Here is a 27,200-nt window from a genome sequence, read left to right on the forward strand (position 1 = left end):
CTTTTTTTATTTGTAGTCATTTAAATCCTTAAATATTTATTTTAAGTTCTTAGCTAGGTTTTGAAATTCAAAACATAATTTTTAAACAATCCTAAATGTTGGCATGGTTTATACCAAAGTTCTATAGTTGACAAGTTTTTAGTTCGAAGTCATTTAGAGTCACAAATATTTATTTTTGAAATATAAGATTTTGATATTCAAATTTTTAAATAATCTCGATGGAGATACCAAAGTTACAGTGATCAAAGTTAAACGAATTTGTAGTGTAGTGGTACGGTGGGGTAAAAGATGATAGTTCACACATGCCTGAAAAGATTAAAATATTTTTGCTTTTTTTTGCCTTTTTGTTTTAAAAAAACATTTACCTCTTAAGACTCCATGGACGTCTTAAGTTGCCTTTTAAGGCATGCAAGGACCAAGCTTAGTTGGGGGCAAACATGTTCATCTTTTTTTACGGCCAGTGAAGGTTTCATGAGCATTAAATAAGCCGACATGGCATAGTATAGATGAAGAGATAGATAATGAAAGTTTTCATAAGACGAAGTGAGTTTCGTAGGATGAAACTTGTCAATACGGTTTGGAACATATAGGAATCTTAGAAACTAGGACATGAAACCCCGACGAAAACTAGCCTAATAGGAAGTTTCTTTAGTAAAGACTTAAGTTTACAATATCTTGAGTGAGTTTTGATATTCATCTCTTAGACCAGTCTTAGTGAGCTTTCATAAGAGTTTCATGGGTATTAAATAAGATAACAACTTAGTAAATATACGCTGACATGATATAATATAAATAAACAGAGATGATTTAAGTTTTATGAGTGAAATGTGAGTTTTATAGGAATAAAGTTAATCTAAATTATTTTCAACAAGTCTTGGAAATTGAGACATGAAATCCTTGTTGCCATAGTCCCTTTGGATTTATGTCACACTCGGCCAAGTATGGAAACACGAAGAGTAACAAGTGACAACACCACAAATATTGAAACGGTGAAAAGTTGTAAAAAAAAGATACAAGTCTTTTTAATCAGACTTACGTAGTACTTTGCGTCATAATTATTTTTGTTTCTCTAAAAAAAAGTTGAGGCTAAAACTCATCGTAATTTCATATACGTACTCCATATGAATTGTAACAGTTGCCATATGGTGCATGTGCTGATATGCATCCCAAATTTCTTATTTACTCCATATGCCAACTGTTACAATTCATCTAGTTTTACCTTAGACCATAACTTAGAAGGAGGAGCCGTGGAAGCTCGCCGTCGCCGGCGGTGAGAGCCCGGCGAGTAACGAGCCAATTGGGTGGGTCCCTTTTCCAATGTGAGCGGGGGCGCCAGGAGTAGGCTAGCAACTGATATCACTGCCAAGTGGGCCCTTCTGGCTGGGGGGCAACCCCGTGCTTCGCGTTATCCGAAAGAAACCAATAGCGCGGGCATGCAGTCACTGACGTGTGGGCCGGGAAACATGTCGCCTCGCCTCGCTTCCGCCCTTCCTCTCCCTCTTCCTCCGCCGGCGGTCGCCGCGCCTTCCCGCACCCTCCGAGCTCTAGTCCTGTCCCCGGGAGCCGCAGCTTCTGTCTCCTCCACCCTGCTCCGCCGCGGCGCGCCGGCATGCCTCGTACGCCGCCTGTGCTCCTCCCACCACTCCTCCGCTGCGGCGGCGGCGACGGCGGTGGAGGAGGCGCGGCGCGGGCGGAAGCAGCTCGGGATGACGCCGCCTCTCTACGACTACCTCCTCGCCAACGTCCGCGAGCACCCCGTATGCCACTCTCAGTCTACCCGTTCTTGTTCCGAGCCAATTTGCCACTGGTTTTGGCTCCGACTGAGTGCCCCGTCCTCGATTTTTTTCCAGATTCTCCGGGAGCTTCGCGAGGAGACCGCGGCTATGAGAGGGAGCCAGATGCAGGTGCGTGGCAATGCATAGCATGATATCGATGAACTGTTGTACCCATTTTGCTGTTCCCGTCGACTTCGTTGCATAGATGAAGTGCTATGTTTCTGCAAGAACGTCACAGTAGTAGTCTGTTCAAGTTTCAAAACTCGGAACGCCAAGCATCTCTGATGTAAAGCCGGTATTGCATTTGCGGTTCTTCAATGTCGCTTGCCATTCTCATTCAGTTCTCCAAATTGTCATGATAAGGCTGGCATTTGGTTGGACTATCGCACTGATGCTTCCACAATGCATTCTGCATACACATGCAATGAACTGAACTCTACTGTATTGTTTTGGTGGTATGCATTTTGTTGTTACTACAGGTATGTTTTTGGAGGTTATTAGGCGAAATACAGATAAGACAGATAATCCTGTTTTCCTGAGCCTACTGTTGGGCTTAGTTGCAGTTTCTTGCTATTCCTTTGAATCGCCTTGGTCAACTTGTAGCATATCAAATATAATTCGCCTTGCAGTCTTTCCCTGAAAATATTATGATGGTTTCCATAGCTACTATACAGTTCAAATTTTGCGTATATTTTTCAAGAAGCAAGCTACATAAAAGTGCCCATTGGCTGTCTAATCTGGTGCCTTTGTCTTTGTAGGTTTCTCCTGCTCAGGCTCAGCTGTTGGCAATGCTTGTGCAAATTCTAGGGGCGCGGCGTTGCATTGAAGTTGGTGTGTTTACTGTATGTTAACTGATTACTTTACCATTTTGGATTTTCCTACCATCCACACCCAGTCAGAAAAACAAAACAATAGCAATCCACTTTTTCTTGGTGGAATTTGAGTGTTTTATAGCAAACTAGCAATTTTAAGGCCTACATCAGCTAAGCTTTGGCTCGAGGAAATGTATAGACTTGCACATATAAAGCTTTCCATAGAACTGTTAATGTTATTAGCTACCATAAGAAATATGGTGTTTGTGTCAGTAAGCATATATGAGTGGGTAACAATGTTCTTTGTGACAAACAGACAATTTGGTATGTCCTGTCTAGTGTTTAGTTTAGCCATGAAGTTTTCCATGGTATACGTTGCAGCATGTTGAAAGTATACTATATTTATAATCAGAGTAAATGGTAGTGCTGTAATGCTGATTCCTGCAGCTTGCATAAGCTTTCCTTCCTTCTTCTTTAACGGACAATAGGTTCATGTGTTGCAATGAAAAACATTCATTGTACACCTTGTGAAAAACAACTTCATATATACAGAAATTCCAAAATATTCCAAATCCCATTGTCTGTGTCTTATGATGCTTTCATCTTTGTATAGGGGTATTCATCATTAGCTGTTGCACTAGCCCTCCCTGAATCTGGTCACTTGGTTGCTTGTGAGAGGGATGAAAGATGCCTAGAAGTTGCCAAGAAGTACTATCAACGTGCTGGTGTTGCACAGAAGGTAATTCATATGCCTGGGATAGAAAGTTAAATCAAATGTGTATGGTTTTTAAGCCAGCTTGAGATTTTTTTTGCATAACAAATTAAAGATGTTTAAAGTAGTCAAATAACCTTTTATGTGCACATTTGAAAATTCTTCCAAGCAAACTACTTTTCTTGCTCATTTATTTTATTTGTGATATCTGTTTCGTTGTCCTTATATATGTTTTACATTATATTGACTATTGAGTTCTGCACAGTAGTGAATGAAATTAGGGGAAAAAATTGGTAAACTGCATATTGCATATTGTTTAGAAATCTAATCTTGATGATATTAAGCAGTAATTTTCTTTCACAACCATCTCTATGCATTTAAATCTGAAAACACTGAGTATCTGGAATTGCCCTACAATTGTAATAATTACTGTTATATGGTAGAATCCATTTATGCTTTTGCGCTCTAAAATTTCTGTACTGATCGATGCATAAAAATTTCATAGATTGATGTGAAACATGCTTTAGCTCTGGATTCTCTAAGATCACTAATTGATTGTGGCGAAGCTTCCAGGTATGCTGATGGTTTGTTATAATCCGTCATCAACTAAATGGCCTCTTAAATTTCTATCTAACCTTTACTTTTCCATCTTTTCTAGCTATGACTTCGCATTTGTTGATGCTGACAAGAGAATGTATGAGGAATATTTTGAGCTTCTACTAAAGCTAGTAAGATCTAACATATGTTTCATCAATTGGATATATATAAAACACATGCTGCTTTTTGTACCTTCCCCATAATGTTTTCCCTTTTTAACTCTTCATGCCACTTATAATGTTTGAAGAAATCATTTTTGAGAACCTTTGTTATCTCATATTGGTTTATAATTCATTTATATAAAATAATAGCATTTATGGACTTATGGTGCTTTATGTGTTGACAGTTCTGTTTTCTTCTGTAGGTAAGAGTTGGTGGTTTAATTGTAACTGGACAATGTCCTTTGGTATGGAAGGGTTGCTGATCCACTGGTCAGTTATAACGTCTTTTAGATTTACACAGTTATGTTATATGGTACACATCATATTTAGCACATCTGGCTTTTTCAGGTTGATGACCCAAAGACAATCAGTATAAGGAACTTCAATAAGAAAGTTTTGGAGGAACAAGCGTGTCGATATCAGCATGGTATTCCTTTTCCCTCTCCTTGTTATATTTTGTTATTTGGTGCATTGCATGTGTTATTACGTGCAAACTTTCGTAGGATCTTTGAAAAGCCGTGCACAATTTTTTGTCCTTCAGAATATTGTGATTTGTAGCAGTACTGCAACATCAGCATGCTACATTTACTGACAATGGCATTATTTTATTTGGGACACTTTCAGGTGCCTATTGGAGATGGGATGACAATTTGCAGGAAGCTAGTAGATACTTGATTTCACAACGTTTTATGTAGATGTCGAAAACTTCTTACCAAGGTCAAGCCTTGAAAGATCAAACTGATATGGGCTAATCAAGTAAAAAGGATTATAGGCGATGAACCTCTTGACATTGACAACATCTACAGACGCAGCTAGTGGCCTGGGCTCTACTAAATACAATGGTAGAAACAGGTGCTGCAATGTCCATTAGATGTCGATTGCTGGACTGGACAGTAACACCAGCTTGTCTATTTTTTCTGAATTGACTTTTTGCTGCTTAGAACGCTGAGTGAGCATGTCCTGCAGATAGTATAACCTGAACTCCTCAAGTACAAAACCAGCGTGTTGCTATGGTGTTCTGTTGATAGACCTATGTTTTGATATGCACCTGTCTTCTGGAGGACAACTCAATGAACTATATGCTGGGAATTGCAGCCAGATGACATGTACTTTTACTGTAGAAGTGTGTTGTGTACCAATCCACAGAATTTCTATCGTTGGTATTCCTGAAGCTTGTTTTGAAATGCTCATGAACGTAATGGACACGTGAATTTTCATGTTTAGGCTAGTGATTGAAAAATCTCGCTAAATTCTTGATTTATGTGAACTGAATGGCTGGTTGCAATTGCTCAAACAAATCTTCGAAATCATTGACCTAGTGTGGTTTACTCTTTTCTCCACAGGTTGACAGGTATTAAGCGTGGTCCATAGAAGATTAATTGTTTTTGTTACTGGTGTTTGAATCACAAGCAAGCTAGAATTGCATGGGTTCACCTATTTACGTCCACCTTTGTGAACATACTAATGAAGGCACAATGTTTCACGTGCAATAAGAATACTGCACCAGTACAAAATTGTTGATATTGTTTTGCTTTTTGTACGTTTGCTGCAATCTGTTTGATGGAGTTTACCTGGATGCAAGTGGTTCAGGTCAAAATTAAGTTCAGATTCAAAGATATCATGTGAGGCAGCAATAATGCAAGGTGACTATGCCTTTATCACATAATGTGAAACTGCCAGTTAAGCAGTCATGAAACTGTTAACCTCAGGACAAACTGCAGCGATACAAATCACAACATGCACTGGGTTCTGTTAAGTTCTCACTTGAGTATCAAGCATCTTGCCTTTTCCACAAACATCATTTCAAGTTGTCCTACACTATCAACCAGCTTGAGAGTCACCGCCAGATCCTATCTCCACAAACTACCCTATGCTGAACTTGTAAGGTAGATGTTTCAATGTTCTATTTCTTCTAGGCAAAAATCTAGCAAAAAACTTTGAATGAATCAACTGAAGATCACAGCTGCGACGACCAGTATCATGGTTGTGAGGAGTTTGTTGCTCCATCCAGCATCGCCTTGCGCCGACGACTTGCTGTTTGACTCATGGACCTGTGGCCTGCAGGTTTTTTGGAGCAGAATGTGAGTTGCAGGTCAAGAACAGTAAAATGTAACACTGCATCTGTAAAATGTAACACTGCATCGGGTGAGAAGAGACATTCAGCTGAGACATACTTTTGCCTCTCCTTCAGTAGACCACAGTACAGGGCATTATCCGGGATGACCATTTCAGTGACGTTGTAGCCCAGTGGATCAGCAACCTTCACATAGACCTCCTGCCCTCTGTACCAGTTATCCAGCTTTTCGGCACGCAGATTCCAGATACCAACATTGTCAAGCGAGACTAGGACCGCAGTCCAGCCCCCGGGGAAGACCTGTTTGTCATTGCAAATATTGAGAAATTTGTGTTCTTCAGAATTACCAATGGCACAGCTAATGTGAGGTACAGAACTTTTGGCACATTATCAGATGTGTCTTGGAAAGGTTGCTTACCTGAGTGGTGCAGCGAGAGATGGCATCCCACTTGTTGTATTCATTCCTCCTGTCTGGTGTCCACTCGCCATAATTCATCCTGAAATTCACAGCAAGGTGGTGTCCTTTTCAGATGTTCACAAGCTGACATGAAACATTGGTTAAAACTGAAGATTGTGATGGTGTAGCATGTACCCAACAACAAAGAATGAGTAGCCATCAAGATGGTAGGTCTGGACATCAGTGTCATTGTTCTGGAAAACGATCTCTAGGAAACCCTTGTAGGACGCGTTCAGCGCAGATGAAGCTATCCTCGCTGGCGCATTGCTGGGCATTGCAGGGAAGTCAGTTGTGTAGACTCCAGTCAGGTTGTGGAGGTCAGCAAGCCTCAGTGGCGTCTCTGGAGGAGAGTATGACACCCTTGTTGATAGTCCTCCGACGCTTTCCATTGATGCTCAAGGGCTGCTCGTTCTTTAGAACAAAGGTCTGAGTGATGTTGATCGATCCATAGTGGAATGATCCCTGTGGGTTTGGACGAGCAGCACCAGCGCTTGTGTTCATTCTGAAACAACAATACCAATGGCTCTTGATGGAGAAAATGTGAATATGCATTATATCAAATACAGTAGAATGAAACAACAATACCAATGGCTCTTGATGTAGAACATATGAATATCATTATATCAAACTACAGTAAAACAAATGACAACTTCAAATACAGGAGAAGAATCAGTTAAGCTAAATAAAGATCAGAGTCCACAGGTAACGCAAGATCAGAAGTGAATTTCCATGCCAAGAACATAATATTGTACTCTTGTGAACATAATACCTGATGGACCTTGCCTGATTCATGGAGTAAGTACTTGTCAGTAGTTATCATTTGGAGCATCAGGGAGGCTGCCAGAAGCCCTGCCCTTGGAGTTTGAGTACTGAAGGAATGGCTACACCAGCTACTTCATGCCATCGAGGATTGCTTACAAACCTCGGGCTTGCCACAATGTAGTAGTCAGTGCTTGCATTCTGATCCATGGTCACCAAGAAAGAAGTAGGACTGTCCCACATGGATGTCTAGGTTGGTGTAGTTCTGCTGATTGGTGTAGGTTCCTTCAGTCTCTACCAGACGCATGTTGTGATTCTGGATCCTGAAGTTGAGGCTAGTTGAGATGCCAACATTGTGGACACGGAAGCGATATGTTTTCCCTGTTACAAATATTCAGAGCATCAGACTTCACGCGACTCATGATAAACATGGTAGTGTTATAGTAATGCAGATAAAGATTGACTTTTTTTGCGATTAGCAGATAAAGATTGACTGATAAGCTGCATTCCAACTTCCATTCATTTGATTTCCACTTCGCATCAGTGACTGATAAAATCCAACCCTTTGTGCTACCAAAGTAACAGAAGTTTGAAATATAACTAACATACAAAACTTCGAGCATTCAGCATGGGTGTATGATTGTATAAGAAATTGCACATAGAGATGCAAATTTGCAAGTAAAAGTTTGATCAAAGCCATACATAACCTGGCTCAACTCCAACAGTTTCATACTGAAGGCCATCCGGAACCAGTGCACTGTCATATCTGTAAGGTGCCCTTCCATTGATAAGAATGGCATCTGGTACCCCTAGTTCCTGATTATCATCTAGCATGTTCCTCAGTTCCTGCATGGGATAGAATACTAAAATTACAAGAAGAAGAATATGCAAAAGATTATTCAAGTACCAAGCTAAATACTGTGCAACAACTCCATTTTCAGTGAAATCCTGTACTGCGATTCTTATTCTGTAAACTTAAAAATGAAATTAGATTTTCATCTCAGATGAACACTAATATTTGGTCTAATATCCTGCTGGTTAAGAAAATCTAAGCTTCTGTTCTATGTACAAAAATATGGTGGAAAAATCAAGAGATCATTGTGCCAAAGATCAAGAAAGTGCAATATTTTCCCTGACTAACTCTGAAACAAATAGATAGACCACCTAGATTGCATTGACAGACACAAAAACAAAGCTCTTACAACATGGGTCTTGGTGTACCAATCCCCAATGAACAGGGTGATATCACCATGAGGCTGATCGAAGGGGAGGGGCACGGTTGCACGGTTGTTGACGGTGATGGGGCCAAACCCGCCGGCAGCTCGCTGGAGGCCGAGCGACGGGAAGTAGAAGAAACTGCCGATCTGGTCCTTGAGCTGGAACTCGTAGGTCCAGTTCCATCCCGGAGGTATGGGGCAGTTGGTGCCCATAACGCCGTCCTGCCACGAGTTCATCCTCATCTGGATCCCGTCCCTGCCATTCCCATGGAAAAGAGAGTTGTGAGCAAACCAGTTCAGTTGCCACTTGCCACAGGAGAAGAAAATTGGCGCCAATGCTAGTTGAGTTTTTTTTTTTTTAAATGGAATTTGCCCTCAGGTATTAAGCATCGGGGCATTTACATTCCTTAAGCGGGGCATTTACATATTTACCACTATTACGGATGACATCTTACACTGTGTCACTGACATATGAGTCACTGACATGGTATTTCTTATACCACTCACATCGCCATGATGGTAAATCTGTAAAAATTCCTTAAGCATTTCAATCATGTTTCCAAGCATGGTGTAACATCTGCAAAGTTATTTGGTAAAAAATGTTATGCAGATTTTATTTGCTACGGTACAGATGTAATTCAATCAAGAACACAGATTATATCTAAAAAAATAACAGAAACCGTTGCATCTTCAGTCACTAATAAAGCAAATAACATTTTGGTACGAACTATCAGGATGTAAATGCAATGATGCCGAGAATCACGCACAGATGCATGCACCTGAACCAATCTGCTGGAAAGAACATGATATGCCTGCCCATATATGTCAATATGCCATGATCAATTAAGCCCATAAATGTCTCAAATGCACAACGCATAATATGGCACGTCATATGCTTAATATAGGAAGGCAAAGAGGAAGCGCAGAAATGGAAGTGCAGCTCAAGATCCACCGAGAATTTCATCACAAACCCATCAAAGATGGAAACCTTACATATGGCTACTGACACAATTTGACTCGTCAAGATTTTTTAAAAATTTGGTATAAAATGAAAATGCATGTGTGAAATATTAAAAAAAATCCAAGAAAATAGGTTTGCTTCACATGAAGTCATCAGAGATCTGCTTGCATCAAAATGAAGTGATCAGAGAGGCATCATCAGCAGTAGTAAGTACCAGGTGATGAGGAGGGGCTCGTCAAGGTTGTTTTGGACGTTCACCCTCACGTTCTGGTTCGTCGTCACGTTCAAGAGAGGACCCGGGAACTGGTTGTTTATCCCAATCACCTGATGAACAAAAAGAAATGCGTGTTCTTAGAATTTTGCGTCTCAAGCCCCAAGCCTCAACCCACATGACGAAACTTCTCTATTTTATTAGAAACAAAAAAAATGACTGAAAAAAACAGAGTACAAGATCTCAATATCTCATATTGATTGTTTGCCAAGAAAAAAAATGAACCTTTGGGCTTTGAAATGGTTCGTTCACAAAAGAGAGATCTTTAGGCAGGCACACACAGGGCAAGAAATATTTCGGCCATGCGCCACCAAAATCAAGTAAAATTTCGCCAAAAAGTCTGAAGAACACATATCACGAGCATAAAGGAGTCCTTGCAACATCGACGGCGGATTTATTTATTTATTTGTTCATGAGGAAGCGCGAGCGCCGAGCGTTACGAAACGTTTATAAGACAACGAAATCGCAAACGAAGCGACGACGACGAAGATCGTTTCGGTGAAACTGCTCGCACGAAGAAGAGAAAATAGAGGATGCGTTTTTAAGACAAGCACTCGTCGATCGAACGAACAAACGTTGCCAAAAATCAAAATATCTAAACAAAAATATATGGCGATTCTTTTTTCTTCCCGTAAGATCAAGATCTTACGAAGCCATGAGGTGTAAAAAGAAAATAGAGAGCGAAGAAAAAACACGTAAAATTTTCCAGACAAATCGAAAACTTCGTTTTTTTTTCCCCCGGTAGAAATCAAGAACTTTCAGACAACTGAGACACAGAACAGAGAGAAACAGAGGTGGTGGCGACAAGTACGCGCCTTCTGCGCGGGGCCGAGGGGCTCCACGGTGAGGTACGCCACCTCCCAGCGCACCTCCGCCTGCGCTGCCGCCGCGGCCACGACAGCCGCGAGCACCACGGCGACCGTCATCGCCGCCGCCATCGCCATGGGATGGTTCTCGCTTCTCCTGGGCTGTGTGGCGTGCGCGCCGCGCTCTACGTACTCCCTCTCGTACGTCCAGCGTACTCTCGTCTGCGCCGAGCCCTGCTTTGCTTGCCAAGGTGGGTTTTGGCCTCTCTCTCGTGGTGTGGGGTTTTTTGTTGGGGGTATAAAAAAGTGGAAAAGAAGGGACGGAGAGCAGAGGAGAGATAAAAAGCAAATGTAGAGAGACACAAAACCAACACATGAATGTATGTCAGCAAAAGGAACTCTCAGAGATGCCATCTCTTTGTTTATGGCTAGAGATATATGATGATGTGTTGTGGTTTGGGTTTTGAAATTAATTATTGTGCAAAAAGATAGGGCAAGAGGTGTGTTTGAACCGTCCATGAAGTATCTGACGGTCAAGATTAGGCGCGTTAAAGTCGGTTACATATGTAGCGTGCGTTTATGGTATAAGACAGGTACATATGTGCGTACGGTTGTTGTACGTGTAGTAGTAACGCCAATATGTCTTGTATGTACTATGTCGTTATAGTTTGATGGTGAACATAGATTTAGAGCAGCTCGAGCAATCTGACCAATCCTTATCACATGAAAAAAAAACTATATAGAGGGTCATGTGTGTGCAAAGGCAGTAACAACAAATTACTTATGATGGTAAGACACCATGTTGTTTTTACACAAATGTCCTTACCTAAGGATGCTCATTTTTCTTTGAGAAGAGAAGGGATTCGCAAAGCCAAACATGAATGAACAGGAAATATCAAAAGTGCATTTTATTTATGGCTAAGGATAATGGTAATAATTACAAAATAAAAAAAATGCATGATATTGTTTGTGGGTTTGAATTAAATGATACAGCAAAAAGATATTTCAAGTCATTTTAGGGCTTTCCTAGTGAGTATTAATGGTCAAAATTAATCATGGTAACTACCATCTCATTAGAAAATCACACTAGCAACAGAGTGTGTATAGTTTCTCATATAGCAATATATGTAATCTGACTAATCCTTATATTACATAAAACACTATATAGTGGGCTCTGAATGTGCAAAGATGGTAATAAATTTGTTACCTCGGCACTATAGAGTGGGTTGTGTATGTGCAAAGACAGTAACAAATTGGTTACGTCGTCGATGTAGCAATAGTAAAAACAACTGGTCGCTTTACACAAATATGCTTAGTTCCTTAGGAATGCTCATTTTCTTTCGGAAGAGAGCGATTTGCAAGGCCAGTTATGAATGAACAGGAAATTTCAAATGTGCCTTTTATTTATTTATTGCTAAGGATAATATAATAGGTAATGAAATAAGAAAATGCATTAGAGTCGTAGCAGGCTTGAATTAAATGATGCGCCAAAAGATATTCCAAGTCGTGCATAGGGCTTTTCGCATGAGTGTCAGTAGCCAAAAGATATAGATATATACAGATATAGAAATAGAGCCATAGATAGATACATACACAGAGAAAAAAAAACTAATAAAACTCGGGGGTTAATCAACTCTTAAGAATTGAGAGGACGTTTACAAGGCTAAAAAAATCGCAAACTCCACACGAAGGAAATTAAACGCTACGAGCAAAGATAGATGGGTGTCGAAATAGAAAGAACTGAGACCGAATTTGAGAAATATTTTTGGCTCCTCCGCCCACTGGTTCATTGCTTGCTCCACCCACTGTATCAGCGTGAACCACCGGCCTGCCCTGCCCTGCCGACCCTGCTCGACAAACTTTGACCGAACGATCGGTTACACCTCCTTCTAATCTGCATATACCACCTACCAATCAATTACTTACACACACATAATAACAATAAAAACAGGCCAAGTAACAAAAGCGTACGGTAAATTCATACATTCAGCATGATGCTTGCTTCACAACAGAGTTTTGATGTTAGGTGGGCAATTGTATCCTGAAAACATGAACTTGGCTAACTAGCACAGAATGGCTTTTGATAGCAGACAGATAATCATGTAACTGCAGCTCAGGTGATGTTGGATGGAGGGTTCTCATGGAAACAACATTGGCACATTGCCACCTGAACCAAGAAGCTGTTTGGTAGCAGTACCAGGACATTTGCAGTTGCAGGGAATATCAGGCGACAGGTTCTCATCAGTTCAGCATATCGTTTGAATCACAAAAAAACACAATACACACTGCAAGTTAACGAAAACATTGGAGAGATTCGTGTATGATCCAAAAGCAGCAAAACGTCTTTTGCACAGCATCGTGAGACTGCCAGGTAAATCACATTGGAGAACTGTGGCGAGCAAGCGAAGTGTTCTTCGAAGCAAGAGGGCAGATGTTGGTCCACACCGTACTGCCCTTGCTGGTTGTTATTGCTCTCTGTTGGAACTGAAAGTTGTGGCACAGCAAGGTGTTGTTAAACATTGGGAGGTGGCCAGATCTTCCCAAAGAGCTCTTCAACACGGCGTGCTTGGTTCACATATCCCTCTAGTCCTGAAGCAAGTAGTTCTTCTGCAGCTGGCCCCATCGCAGCTGATAGGCTCAGCTGGTCCCACTTCACAAGCTGCATACACCATTTATCAGAAATGAACAATCAATCAGCATAAAGATACAAGATAAAAAGTAGACTGATCAGTTTGTTTTTTTTCTTTTCTTTTCTTGGCTTTATTTTATCTTGATTAAGGTTGGCACTTATCAGACTTTTATTTTCATCAAGGCTAACAGAGAATCATTCTCGAAGGGCGGGCCTGGTGCAAGCGGTAGAGTCTTACCGCCTGTGACCGGAAGGTCCCGGGTTCGAGTCGCGGTCTCCTCGCATTGCACAGGCGAGGGTAAGGCTTGTCATTAACACCTTCTCCAGACCCCGCACAGAGCGGGAGCTCTCTGCACTGGGTACGCCCTTTTTTAACAGAGAATCATTCTCGTTTATCAATCCTGGAAACAGAGTTTCCCCTTGCAGAGAGTTCTATATAAGGACCCTACAGATAAGTCCTGGTCCTTCTACAAATCTCTCTGCTACCATATCTCTCTATATTGGTCTAGTGGAAATGCACAGGTCTGGTGAAGACAATATAAATTTACATACAGCATCACACTTGTAATGGTTCCTATTGGGAACAATTATATGGAGTGCTCAAAGGTCCCCTTTAAAAAAAAAATCTAAACAATGCATGATTACTGATCATCATTAAGTTATTTGCCAATTAAGCAGTTCAGAACTTCAGATATGTGAATTTGGAACAAGATCCACGAGTGCACGAACCTCCTCTTCAGTGAAGTTGTACGTCTTGCCAATAGCAGGAGTCAACTTTGGGACATAACCGTACTTCACATCAGGATCGGTGACAGATTCTTCCAGAGACTGCAATATCTTCAGTGGTGCAATGATGTAATCAATCCTACATTTAAGAAACATTAGTTCCCATGTTAGTGCCCATGACTTGTGAATTTGTATCCAATATCCAGCAAAAATAAGTAATACAAAATTACCCCAGAAGGCTAAATATGTCCTGCTTGTTCCGTATGGCAGCGACCATCAACTTTGTTTTGTACCCATGTCTGTGAATATAGGCATATACTTTCTTCGCCTGGATTATAACCCACAAATATATGAAGTTATATAAACTCTAGCTTAGTAGCAGAAATTGTAAGTGTACTGTTGCTCATCTCTAAGAAGTAACCCCCTTATTGATGACTACCTTAATACTAAGTGTCATAGTTTTTTTTTTCGAACTACGCAGGAGAGCTGCGCGTCATTTCATTAAGGTAGAAGAAAACAGTACACGAGTCCAGAAGGACCCAAAACCGAGTACAAAGAACAAACACACACACACCACACCTCACATACTAATCTAGATACTCGCCACAAAGAACAACTAAGTGCCATAGTTATCCACTTATATTAGTCTTGTTAATTACTCATTTATACTGCATTACCATAAGGAAACTAGAATACCAACACATTATCTGCTGAGCGTACCCAGTGCAGAGAGCTCCCGCTCTGTGCGGGGTGTGAGGAAGGATGTCAGTGGCAAGCCTTACCCTCGCCTGTGCAATGCGAGGAGACCGCAACTCGAACCCGGGACCTTCCGGTCACAGGCGGTAAGACTCTACCGCTTGCACCAGGCCCATATTAATCAAATGATGCAATGATAAAAAAATGAAAACGCTAAAAATGACTCAAAAATACTTGCTGACAGTTGAGTACAAGAACTTCAAATCTATTTCTTTGGTTTTTAGCTTAGTAGTCAGGCAGCAAACACAGAACTACTGTAAGTCAGTAAGGTTGCAGGCTTGCAGCTCCTGTTTCCAGGCATTTGATTCTTCAAATGTCTTGTATATAAGGATATTGATATAAACATGCAGAAATAACTAACAAATAAAAAAAGAACTGAAGCTAACCAAAGCAAGCCCAGCATCTTCTCCCTTCTTCAAAGCTTCATCTATCTCTGGGTCACCAGAGTGATTCCTTGCCCAATCCTGGGTAGTTTGTGGTTAGAAAAACATTATTGTTTTAGCACAGGGTCATGGTAAAAGGTGGCTTGATAAATTTACCCGCAATCGGCCCACAAATATCTGTACAACAGATGCACCAGCTTGTGCTGCCGCTGCTGCTTGTGCGAAACTGAGCAAGAATGGTCAACCACAAAACAAAAGATGTATATAAGCTCCAAGTTGTTTTTGTCTTATATAAAATTGTTCTTCATGATTAACAGTAAGCCTGAATAATTATTATCCACCAGATGGACTCAACAGAATCTCCATGTACCAATGTAAAAGCATAATATGGTAATCCAAGCACATTGCCAATAGCTTGTTTTCACGCTCCACTTTAAAGAAGGGGGTACTGCTAAGCACCCAAATATTGCAACATAAAAATGTTGCGAAGTGGGGAAAAAATGTCCATATAGTTCCCTGCTCTAACCATTAAGCTATAGGATAAGGAGCAAATTATATAAAAAATGTTTTGTACATTACCTGTAAACAAATGTTAGATGTGTTTGAACTCCTTCAGATTCAAGCAACCTTGAGGCCTCTATGCCCTGATGATAAACAAGTTGGAAACGAAAATTTATAGAGACAGAAGGTACAACAAGGTAGAACTAGTAGTGCATTGCATACTTACTTGCCATGTAGCAGGAATTTTGAATAACAGGCGGTCAGTTGAGACATCATGTTGGTTGTATAGATTCAACAGTTCATGCACCTAATATACAAAGATACGAGTTTTAAGGAAACTGTGACTGAGAAGCACAGACGTTTTTCAGTAAAAAAGAAGGAGAAGAAGCACAGATATTTTTCTCAAAGGATATATGATAGCCATGCTTAGTCACAAGCATCAGCAACAAGGTCAAGGATAAGAACAATCTTTGAGTGCAATTACTCAGATAGCAAATATCTTAATATGCCCGTATCCTCGTACTGAGGTTTAGGGACAGTTACTTTAAACATTAAGTCGACATTTCTGTTAAATTGTAACATCATGACTGTTATAGATGCTTTTGTGGGGCGTCAGTATAGGCGCCGGCCCAGGGCCAGCCATGGCTAAGGGGCTTGGCTGATTAAGTTAGGAGAGGAAGGGAGGAAATTTTGGAGATCTATCTTGGTTTGTTAGGCAGTGCACCTATTCTATAAAGGGCACTTAGTAATTGTAATCAGATTTATCGAAGAAGGAATAAACCTCCCAAGGTGGGCGGCTTTCCCTTCGACGGTGGCTGCGAGCGATTCTGCCACTGCCGCCAACGAACCTTCCGCTGCACCAATTCCTCGCTATCCCTTGCGTTCCAATTCTCAGTCTAGCCTACTCCTCCACTCTCCCCTGCGATCTCCTCACCGACGCCGTAACAATTTGGTATCGGAGACCTCCACGAGTGCATCGACAACCATGTCCAGCACTCCCTTCGACCCTGCGGCCTTCGAGGTGAAGCTGGATCGCATCTTCGGTCAGCTTACCACCATCACCAACCGCCTCAACTCCCACGACTCCAGACTTGCCCGCGTCAAGATGGGCAAGCCCGATTCAGGTAAGGGCGGGGAGGACGCGCCCGGCGGCGGGGATGTCCATCGCGACAACAGCGGCACCCACCGTGAAGACCGCGAGGACTACGACGACCGCGGCTCTGCTCAGGACCGCGCCTAGGAGGACTTCCGCGCCCGTAAGCTTCGGGACCGCACGCGTTACTCCGACTCGCACGATCGGTTCGATCGTCGCGTTCAGGGTGGCTTCGGTCGCGACTTCTACAGCCGGGACGCCCGCGACTTCGACGAGCGCGGTGGACGCTGGCGTGGCTACGACGATCGCGACACCTGCGACTTCCGCGATGCCCGCGACTTCGACCGCGGCAGTCGCGCCTTTGCCCGCCGCTACCATGACGATGCTGACGGCCACCGTGAACCCCACCAGCCGCCGAAGATCCAATTCCCTTCCTTCAACGGGGAGTCGGACCCGCTCACGTGGCTCAACAAGTGCGACAACTATTTCCGCGGGCATCGCGTGCCCCAGGATGAGAAGGTGTGGATGGCGTCCTTGCATCTGGATGGCACTGCGGCTGAGTGGTACTATCAGATGGAGCACGACTTTGGGATGATCGCTTGGCCGCGCTTCGTCGAATTCGTCAACCACCGCTTCAGGCCGCCCATTCGCACCAACTCTGTCTTTGAGATCAAGGCCCTGGTCCGCACGGGCACTGTGGAAGAGTACTCCCGCCGCTACCTTTCCCTGCTCTCGCGATGCGATGACCTCTCCACGCGAACGACAATTGACCTCTACACCTGCAGCAGGCCATGAGCTTGGCGAGGGCGTATGAGCAGCGCCAGTCGGAGGCGTCTACTGTCAACAGCTCAGCGCCGCCTAAGTCGACCACTCGCCGGGGCTCTGTGTCGTTCGGTACTACGGGCGCCCCTGCTATTTCCAGCGCTGCGGGCGCTACTGCTGTTGTACAAGACGGCAAGACGGAGGCGCCGCGTCATCACTTCCGCCGTCTCTCGCCGGCGGAGACATGAGAAGCGCCAAAACGGGCAGTGCTACTTCTGCCCGGAGCCGTACAGCAAGGACCACAAATGCGCTACAAAGGGCGTCTTCCTCAAGGAGTTGGCTGATGGAGAGGAGGACCCGCTTAGCGACATCAACGACTTGGAGATCTCCCTGCACGCCCTCACTGGCCTTGGGCCTTCTGATTCTATGATGCTGCAGGTGACAATTGGCGGCGTTCCGTTCAAGGCATTGGTGGACACCAGGTCTACCGACACCTTCATTCATTCAGAAGTGGCCCGGCGTTTTGGCATGTCGATCACAACACGCAACGGTCTGTCGGTCTTAGTGGTCAACGGTGACCGTGTGCCCAGCCCTAGGGCCTGCACCGCCGTTGACATCTGCATCCATGACGAACGCTTCACCATCGACTGCTCCGCGCTGGATTTGGGCGCGTTCGACCTCGTCCTTGGCGTCCAGTGGTTGCGGACATTGGGACCCATCATCTGGGACTTCGCCGCCCTTTTGATGGCATTCTGGTCCAATGGACGCGCCCATCACTGGACCGACATGGGTGGCCGGACTGTCGCTGCTCGCGCCGTCGCTGATCCTCGGGCCGTGCTGGAGGAGCTGCTCCAGTCCTTTGAGGACGTCTTCGCCACACCACACGGCCTGCCTCTAGAGCGTTGGCACGATCATCGCATTCATTTACTGCCGGGCTCAGCACCGGTGGCGGTACGGCCCTATCGGTACCCCCAACTGTTGAAGGACGAGATTGAGCGCCAATGTGACGACATGTTGGCTCAAGGGATCGTCCGAGAGTCGACATCGCTTTTTTCCTCCCCGGTGCTCCTGGTCCGCAAGCACGACGATAGTTGGCGGTTTTGTGTCGACTACCGCGCCCTCAACGACACCACCGTCAAAGACAAGTTCCCCATCCCAATCGTCGACGAGCTTTTGGATGAACTGCGGGGTGCTCGGTTCTTCTCCAAGATTGACCTCCGCAGTGGGTATCATCAAGTGCGCATGCATCCGGCTGATATTCTCAAGACGGCGTCCAGGACGCACCAAGGCCACTTTGAGTTTCTTGTCATGCCATTCGGCCTGACGAATGCACCAGCAACCTTTCAAGCCTTGATGAACGGCGTCCTGAAGCCTTTTATTCGGTGCTTTGTACTTGTATTTTTTTTATGATATCCTTATTTATAGTTCATCTTGGTCCGAACACTTACAGCATGTCCGGACAATGCTACAGCAGCTACGGGATCATCGTCTCTTCGCCAAGCGCTCCAAGTGCTTCTTCGGCGAATCATCCATGGCCTACCTCGGCCACATCATCTCAGCCGAGGGCGTCACCATGGACTCCGATAAGGTTGCAGCCGTGGAGGCCTGGCCCCGTCCGCGCACGGCCCGGGCTCTTCGCGGCTTCCTGGGGCTCACGGGCTACTACCGCAAGTTCATCGCCGGCTATGGCGGTGTGATTGCCCCGCTCACGGCTCTCCTCAAGCGTGAGGGCTTCTCCTGGATGGCTGCGGCGGAGGCCGCCTTCGTTGCCCTCAAGGCTGCGCTCGTGACAGCCCCAATCTTGCAGCTTCCCAACTTCTCCAGGCGCTTTATCGTCGATTGAGACGCGTCGGGGGCTGGCTTTGGCGCTGTACTGCACCAAGGCGATGGTGTTGTAGACTTCTTCAGTCGGGCTGTAGCGCCGCATCATGCTAAATTTCTGGCTTATGAACGGGAGCTGATTGGTCTCGTCAAGGCGGTCCGTCACTGGCGGCCTTATTTATGGGGTCGTGCATTTACAGTCCGGATGGATCATTGGAGCCTCATGTTCATCCTCGATCAGCGGCTGACGACGATTCCCCAGCACACTTGGGTCACAAAGTTGTTCGGCTACGACCTCTCCGTCGAGTACAGACCTGGGAAGCTGAACACCGTGGCGGATGCCCTGTCCCGCCGCGATGCCGACTCCAGCGGCTTGGCTGCATGGGCCCTCTCCGGCCCGACGTTTGCCATCTACGACTACGACGACCTCCGTGCTGAGATACAGCGTGACCCGCAGACTTAGGTGCTCCTGGAGCAGGTCTTAGCCGGTACCGCACCGCCTGTCTGGACCTTGGTGGACGGGCTGCTGCTGTTTGAAGGCCGCCCTTTTGTCCCTGATGAGTCGTCTCTGTGGCCTCAGTTGCTGCGTGAGGCTCACGCTGCTGGGCATGAAGGCTCCCAAAAGACCCTCTATCGACTGCGGGCTTCCTTCTACAGTCGCCATGCTCACAGGCTGGTTTGTGATTATATCAAGGGCTGTGCTGTTTGTCTGCGCAACAAGTCTGAACACTTGCACCCAGCTGGCCTCCTTCAGCCCCTGTCCGTTCCTAAGCATGTATGGAGCGACATTGCTATGGATTTCGTGGAAGGCTTTCCGCGTGTGGGTGGAAAGTCTGTCATCCTTACAATGGTGGATCGCTTTTCCAAGATGGCGCACTTCATTGCCTTGAGCCACCCTTATTCGGCCAGCTCCGTCGCTCGTGCATTCTTCGACAACATTGTGCGACTCCACGGGTTCCCATGCTCCATCGTCAGTGACCGGGATACCATCTTCACCAGCAACTTTTGGGAGGAGCTCTTCAAGATGGCTGGTGTGACATTGCTGCGCAGTAGCTTTTCACCTACAGACGGATGGGCAGTCCGAGGTTACCAACCGCATCAAAGTCATGTACCTGCGGTGCTTAGCAGGTGATCGGCCCTGCTCTTGGTTGCAGTGGCTTCCTTGGGCGGAATTCTGCTATAATACGTCCTACCAGTTTGCCCTGTGCACTACGCCATTTGAGGTGGTTTATGGCTGGTCTCCACCATGCCTGGTGTCCTATCTTCCAGGGACGGCTCGGGTGGCTGCTGTTGATCGCCAGCTTCGTGACCGAGACTCATTCTTGCTGGACATCCGTGATCGTTTGGTATTGGCTCAGGATACTATGCGGGAGATCCATGACAAGAAGTGCTGCTTTGTGGAGTTTGCTGTGGGTGAATGGGTCCTGCTTCGTCTTCATCACCGCACAGCTGTTGGCATCACTCCAGCGGCCCCCTCCAAGCTTGGGCCGTGGTTTTTCGGGCCCTATCAGATTATTGAGAGTGTGGGCGCTGTGGCTTATCATTTGCGTCTTCCGCCACAGGCTCATATACATGATGTCTTCCATGTGGCACTGCTCAAGAGGTATATTGGGGATCCTCCTAGCGACATCATCCCTCTACCGCCAACTCTCCATGGGCGTGTGATTCCTACTCCGGCTGAGGTTGTGCGTGCTCGCTTGAACCGTGGTCGCTGGCAGCTCCTTGTCCATTGGGAGGGGCGTCCTGCGGCTGATTCTACATGGGAAGATGTTGATGATTTCAAGGCACGCTATCTGGCATTCCAGCTCGCGAACGAGCTGTTTGTTGGGGAGGAGGGAAGTGTTATAGACAGGGGCGGAGCCAGGAATCCGGCATAGGGGGGGGACAAATAACAAGCAAAACTGAACCAAGTTTGATTCATCGATCTCATAGTTATAACCATACGTCCATACATATCAGGGCAATAATGTTATGCAAAATGCAAATAAGATTACATCTGTATTGATCAAGATCAAAAAATTATGTGCACCTGGGAAGAACAAAAGGGGGGAAACGAAGACACAAGATAGCGTGTCTGGTAGCTGGGTGTCACGGAGATGGGAGACTCGACTCTGGGCGTCGGCAGGAGGCAGCTTCCGGCGGCGACAGCGCGACGCGGCGTTTGGCGTGTCGATGTCCTGCCTCCGGCCTTCCGCTTCCTGCTCCGCTGCTCTTATTATGCTGTTGCCGTGCTGCAGGAGCCGAGAAGCCAAACGATCGGGGACGGGGAGACGAGGAGGCAACTTGGGGAGACGATGGAATACAGCTGTTGGCGTGTTGTTGCTTGTCTCATTAGCTTCCTCCTAATTAGGCTGCTGTCCTGCTGGCTTAACTGGAACTTGGGCTTAAAACTAAGGGGGGCCAGGACCTATAATTGTTCTAATAGTGTCCATGTATTTAACTAACTGATAGGGAATTAGCAGGCTGTTGGGGGAGGCCAGCCCCCCCCCCCCCCCCCCCCCCCTCCCTCCGCCCCTGGTTATAGATGCTTTTGTGGGGCGTCAGTATAGGCGCCGGCCCAGGCCCAGCCATGGCTAAGGGGCTTGGCTGATTAAGTTAGGAGAGGAAGGGAGGAAATTTTGGAGATCTATCTTGGTTTGTTAGGCAGTGCACCTATTCTATAAAGGGCCCTTAGTAATTGTAATCAGATTTATCGAAGAAGGAATAAACCTCCCAAGGTGGGCGGGTTTTCCGTCGACGGTGGCTGCGAGCGATTCTGCCACTACCGCCGGCGAACCTTCCACTGCACCAATTCCTCGCTATCCCTTGTGTTCCAATTCTCAGTCTAGCCTACTCCTCCACTCTCCCCTGCGATCTCCTCACCGACACCGTAACAATGACTAAAGCGTGATCTGTATGATAATGAGAATGTGAATAAAGTTCTGGATCTTAAAAAAAGAATGTGAATAAAAAATGTGTGCAACTGATAAAACTCAGTAATATTGATTGCTACAACGGTAGCACAGAGGTGTTGAATTTTTTTTAAAAGTGAGGTGTCAAACTGTTGATAATATGAGCATGCAAGCAATAAAAGGGATGCAGAGAATTTGAGTCTGATGACTAAAATGTGTTCAAAGATCACTCAAGAGTTAAAAAAATACATATTTGAAGTATCAGAAGAATTGTTATCCCAATATGGTCTCATTAATCTGTCACAAATCACAACTTTATATTGCATTGTGCAATTGTATATCAAGCTAACAGCTAGTTTTTTGTTCCTTGCCAGCTGTAGCCCATCAGAGCCAGACAAGTGCTTGTTCCATGAAAAATTATTGATCAAATTTACTGATATGATAATTTGATCAAAGTAAGGTTATAACTAAGAGGTGTTCAATAGACATATAAATAACTTAGTAATAGTACCAATCCATATGTTCATACTAGTATCATGCAGCTAAATATATCCCCACTTCCCCACTATCTTACATCTATTCAGCCTACATTGGGAGTTATGTCACAAATAAGTGTTCTTTATATCTTGACAGTACTGAACTATCCTCGTGCATATTTGCATATGAAACACTAACATTGGTAACATAAAAGAATATGCTGGAACAAAAGAGTGTTGCTATCACCATTGTTTTTTGTGTACATTGAAGTATTACATTGCAGGTTGAACTGCAGATCCAAGAAAGCTGACATTCGGACATTGCCAGAAAGAACTTCTTAACCGTTTTGTGTTAACAAATTATAATGCTAACAGAAGGTCCATACAATTATTAATAAATGCATCAACTTCCATTGAAGCAACACAAGCAGAAAAAAAATAAAAGATCATACCCTCTGGATGATGCCCTGGGTGTCATAAGCCAACCGAGCATCTATTTCAGTCGAAACGCGTCCAGGGACTTGATGAGCCAGTTCAGCGCCAACATTTGCCAGAGCCTGCAAAAGTTCTTCTCGATTCAGCACCTCAGATGCACAGAAAACCCACATTGCCTAGCTATCACAGTGGTAATAGCGAAATCGAGATGAAACATGCAGACCTTGGTGAGGTAACAGGACATCCTGTCCTCAGGCTTCTCCAATGAGTTGCACTCACCATCTGCCAGCGCAGTATCTATCGCACTCTGCAAAAACAAAAAAACAAATAGCCCCAACACAAACCGTGTCACTCTTGCACTGCAGGATTATAATTGAATAGTAGCTGAACATTCCAATCGCGACAGCTCCTCACCTTGAACTTGGTGTCTGGGAGCCCAGCGATCCCAAGCAGCAGCGACGAGCTCACCGTGGCTGCCGTGGGTGCGAACCTGCGATTGTTCGACAGCACAATGTGCCAGCCTCGGTCAACCCACCCACCCACCAAATCCAATGGGGCAACAAGACAGAAAAACAAGGCAAGAAGACTGTTACCTCTCGAAATCATCGAACACGACGGTGTCCGGCACGATCTCGCTGAAGCCGGCCACCGCGTCGAGCTCAGTGACGACCTCTGCGCCCAAACAGAGCGAAATCGGGAGTCAGGAAGGCTACACGTCACGAGAAGCCGCAGGACAGGACATGATTGGGGGCCAAGAGCAGTACCGCTGACCGGGGACGTTGGTGCGTTGCCAGCGGCGGCCCGCGCGGCCACAGGCGGCCTCCGGAGGCTGAAAGTCGCAGGCTTAGCCGACCGCGAAGTCAACCTGACCACCTGAAGCAACGACCAGGAACAGGTGAAACCGGGGAGCGCGAGATGGCCAGGAGGCGACGGCGGCGGCGAGCGGCCGGACTGCGCGAATGGGAGCTTGCTGGAGAGGATCAGAGGAGGGGAGACGGGTAGAGAGGGTGTAGTACCTGACGGGAGGCCGGGACGAGGGAGGAGGAGGTGGGCGTGGAGATTGAGAGCGCCATGGGAGTTGGGATCGGAGCCGGTGGACTCTGGAAGTGAAGAGGAGATGGGGAGTGGAAGAAGAGAAGAATTAGCGATGCTAGGAGCCTAGGATACGGAGATAACTAGAACTAATTAATTTGCTGTGTAATGACTAGTTTGCCCTAGATGTTAATTACGTAATAGGATTTCCACCATGTTACGTTCTAATAATGTTCAAAACTTGGGTAGATGTGAATTATCTATGTACTGAGACTGGAAAATGAAAGTTTAGAATGCAGTAATTTCATAAAAACCATACGTTGCGTTCTGCGGGTATGAAAACCAGTCGGATTTCACTGTTCTCGGATGAAAAACACTATTCACGTTCTCACAGATTCATTCAGGTTCCTCCAAATTTCTCCAAGCGAACAAGCCCTAGTAGAGTCGGTGTAATTTCATTTAAAATATAAATATGGGAAAAATATGTGTCCGCGATGGTTCATAAAATGTCTCTTCCGTGCACTTCCACTAAGAGTCATAATTAAAATCTGCATGACATGCTTCTCATAGGTCATTGGTCATGTTCGCTTGTCTTAGGAGCCGTACTGTTTTAGTGAAGGAATAATATTTTTCTCTCACAACAAATTAGTAAACAATATTTTCAGTCATGGCTTTTTAGCGAAGCGAACATGGCCATTATCTTAAATATGAGACAACAAGTAGTTAAGCAATAAATCCCTGCATATAATTAGCATGTTCACTTATTGGTTTCGGCCAGGGCTTATCAGTCAGACAACAGTGTTTTCCTCTCACATCAAATCAGCACCAACCGAGCTTATCAGCCTAAAAACCAACTAATGAACAGGCCGAATAGAACAAGTTGACAACACGTTACTTTTGGTGTGGAACTCTGAACCAAGGAATGTTTCAGTGATGCAGGTTCCTTGTTTATTGTTCTACCTCAGTTCCTAGTTCAATTCTTATTAATCAAGGTCATACCAGTTTGGTTCACTCATGTAGTCATGTCAATGCAATGGCTAAGGTAGTGTTTAGTTTCCAAAATTTTGCAAAATTTTTCAAGATTTCCCGTTACATCGAATCTTTGGACGCATGCATGAAGCATTAAATATAAATAAAAAATAAAATTAATTACACAGTTTAGACGAAATTCACGAGACGAATCTTTTAAGCCTAATTAGACTATAATTAAACACTAATTATCAAATAACAACGAAAATACTACAATACCATTTCGTCAAAAAATTCGCCAACTAAACTCTCCCTGAAGCCAGTGGGTTTTGTCGATCCATGCGCCGAGGCTTCGATAACACCGAGGGGACGTTGAGAGTGACATGTGCATAGTGCACGGAAATATTTAAAAATGATTTGGATAATCCATGACTTGCTCTTGGATTGGGTCCAGTTTAGTTCTAGAAAATTTTGTAAAATTTTTCAAGATTTTCCATCCTATCGAATCTTTAGACACATGTGTGAAGTATTAAATATAGATAAAAAATAAAACTAATTACACAGTTTAGCCGAAATTTATGAGACGAATCTTTTAAGCCTAATTAGTCCATAATTGGACACTAATTGCCAAATAACAACGAAAAGTGCTACAGTAGTATTTGTCAAAAAAAATCGCCATCTAAACACAGCCTTAGGTAATGGGCATCATCAGTGGCTTTTGTTCCATTCTTACTTTGGGATACACGATAATTTTTGGGACGATTTGACTTTATATGCGACTGAGCCCAATTTGGTACACACGTATGTGAGTAAACAACACTTAATACTCGGTCCAATCCAAGGTGCAGATGTATATATGGTTTTGAAGACTACTCCATCCTTTTACATGTCATATTAGTTTTGTTTTAAATCAAATATTTCTATCTTTAACTATCATTTTTTTAGAAAAAAATGTATAGGCTAACAACATAAGATTTATGTCTCTAAATTTATTGTGAGAAATACTTTTCTTAATATATGGTTCACATGTTGTTAAACTAAAAAGATTTTAAAATTCATAGTCAAAATTAAAAATATTTAACTTAAAACAAGCCTACTTGAAAAAAATGGAAAGAGTACAGATGAATTATGCTATCCAACGTTTTTGCCCCAGCTGATGAAGCCTTCCTCACTTTGCTTTTACTTTAGGAGTTATTATTATTCATCAGTGAAGGAAGGAATAACTTGCGTTCACAACCTTCTCACTTTGGTTGGGAATGTAGAATAAACTAATTTTCTCAAACATCTATATCTATATCTATATCTATTATAAAGCTAGTATAAAGCTAATCCCCACTATATGTCTATCTCAACATACAAGTCATCTACTCCATCCCTCACTAACTATGCACATCATCTTTCCCTAATAGCTATGTAATCCCACTAATTTTACAACTTTTAATTGCAGCTATGCACATACATCATCTCCGCTCAATTTTATTCTAAATCCTTCGCAATCGCCGTAAGTATATATTGGGTTTGTGTCCTTGCCATAGAAGTCCAAATTATATATTGACTTTGTTTGAAATTATATTTTATTTTAACTTTATTCAAAGTTAAAAACTCTTGTCGAGTCTATAGAAAAACTTACCAACATCCACCGCATCACATTAGGTTAATTGAATTCTTCTAAGAAATATGTTTTAGATGTTGTATCTTTTTTTTTTTTTTGAAGAGAGATGGTGTATCTTTTTGAACGTGTAGATGTTAACATATTTTTATATAAAAAAAGACTTGACCACAAGACAAAACCAAAATTAAGTTGTGCTGTATAATTAGAAATGGACGGAGTAGGACACAATTAGAACCGTATCTGTCTTATCGAAGTAACAACAAATGTACAATATATACATGATATACCTGACCTAAATTGTTTGATGACAATTTTCTACTTAGGGCCTATTTGGATCATTGGACTAAATTTTTAGTAAAAAAAATAGACCGATTAAAAAGTGAAGTAATTTTTAGCCTACCTAACTAAGTGTTAGTCGCTCTCAATAGTCCATATTCAATTATCCAAACACCATTAAACTAAATTTTAGCCACCTTAATTTTAGCTGGACTTACAACTAGTGCAGCTAATCA

The 27,200-nt window shown here is 43.9% G+C and overlaps 1 protein-coding gene and 2 pseudogenes across 1 annotated transcript; 1 reads left to right on the forward strand and 2 right to left on the reverse strand.

Annotated features, from left to right (window-relative positions):
• The first annotated feature begins 1,432 nt into the window (after nt 1–1,432).
• LOC136502152 (uncharacterized) lies at nt 1,433–5,082 on the forward strand (annotated as a pseudogene).
• A 684-nt stretch (nt 5,083–5,766) lies between these two features.
• On the reverse strand, nt 5,767–10,740 carry LOC136502156 (monocopper oxidase-like protein SKU5; annotated as a pseudogene).
• Nucleotides 10,741–12,894: 2,154 nt separating this feature from the next.
• Nucleotides 12,895–24,215, reverse strand: LOC136502150 (uncharacterized). The gene is made up of 13 exons (XM_066497623.1): nt 24,092–24,215; nt 23,840–23,948; nt 23,669–23,747; nt 23,490–23,565; nt 23,299–23,382; nt 23,093–23,197; nt 15,824–15,904; nt 15,676–15,740; nt 15,253–15,322; nt 15,100–15,177; nt 14,188–14,285; nt 13,961–14,096; nt 12,895–13,261 (listed from the first exon to the last, which is right to left on the reverse strand). Exons 1-13 carry the CDS (start codon nt 24,146–24,148, stop codon nt 13,115–13,117), a joined length of 1,185 nt encoding a protein of 394 aa, XP_066353720.1. The 5' UTR covers nt 24,149–24,215; the 3' UTR covers nt 12,895–13,114.
• Nucleotides 24,216–27,200: the final 2,985 nt, after the last annotated feature.

This window comes from Miscanthus floridulus, chromosome 13 (genome assembly GCF_019320115.1).
Source record: "Miscanthus floridulus cultivar M001 chromosome 13, ASM1932011v1, whole genome shotgun sequence".
NCBI classification, from domain to species: domain Eukaryota; kingdom Viridiplantae; phylum Streptophyta; class Magnoliopsida; order Poales; family Poaceae; genus Miscanthus; species Miscanthus floridulus.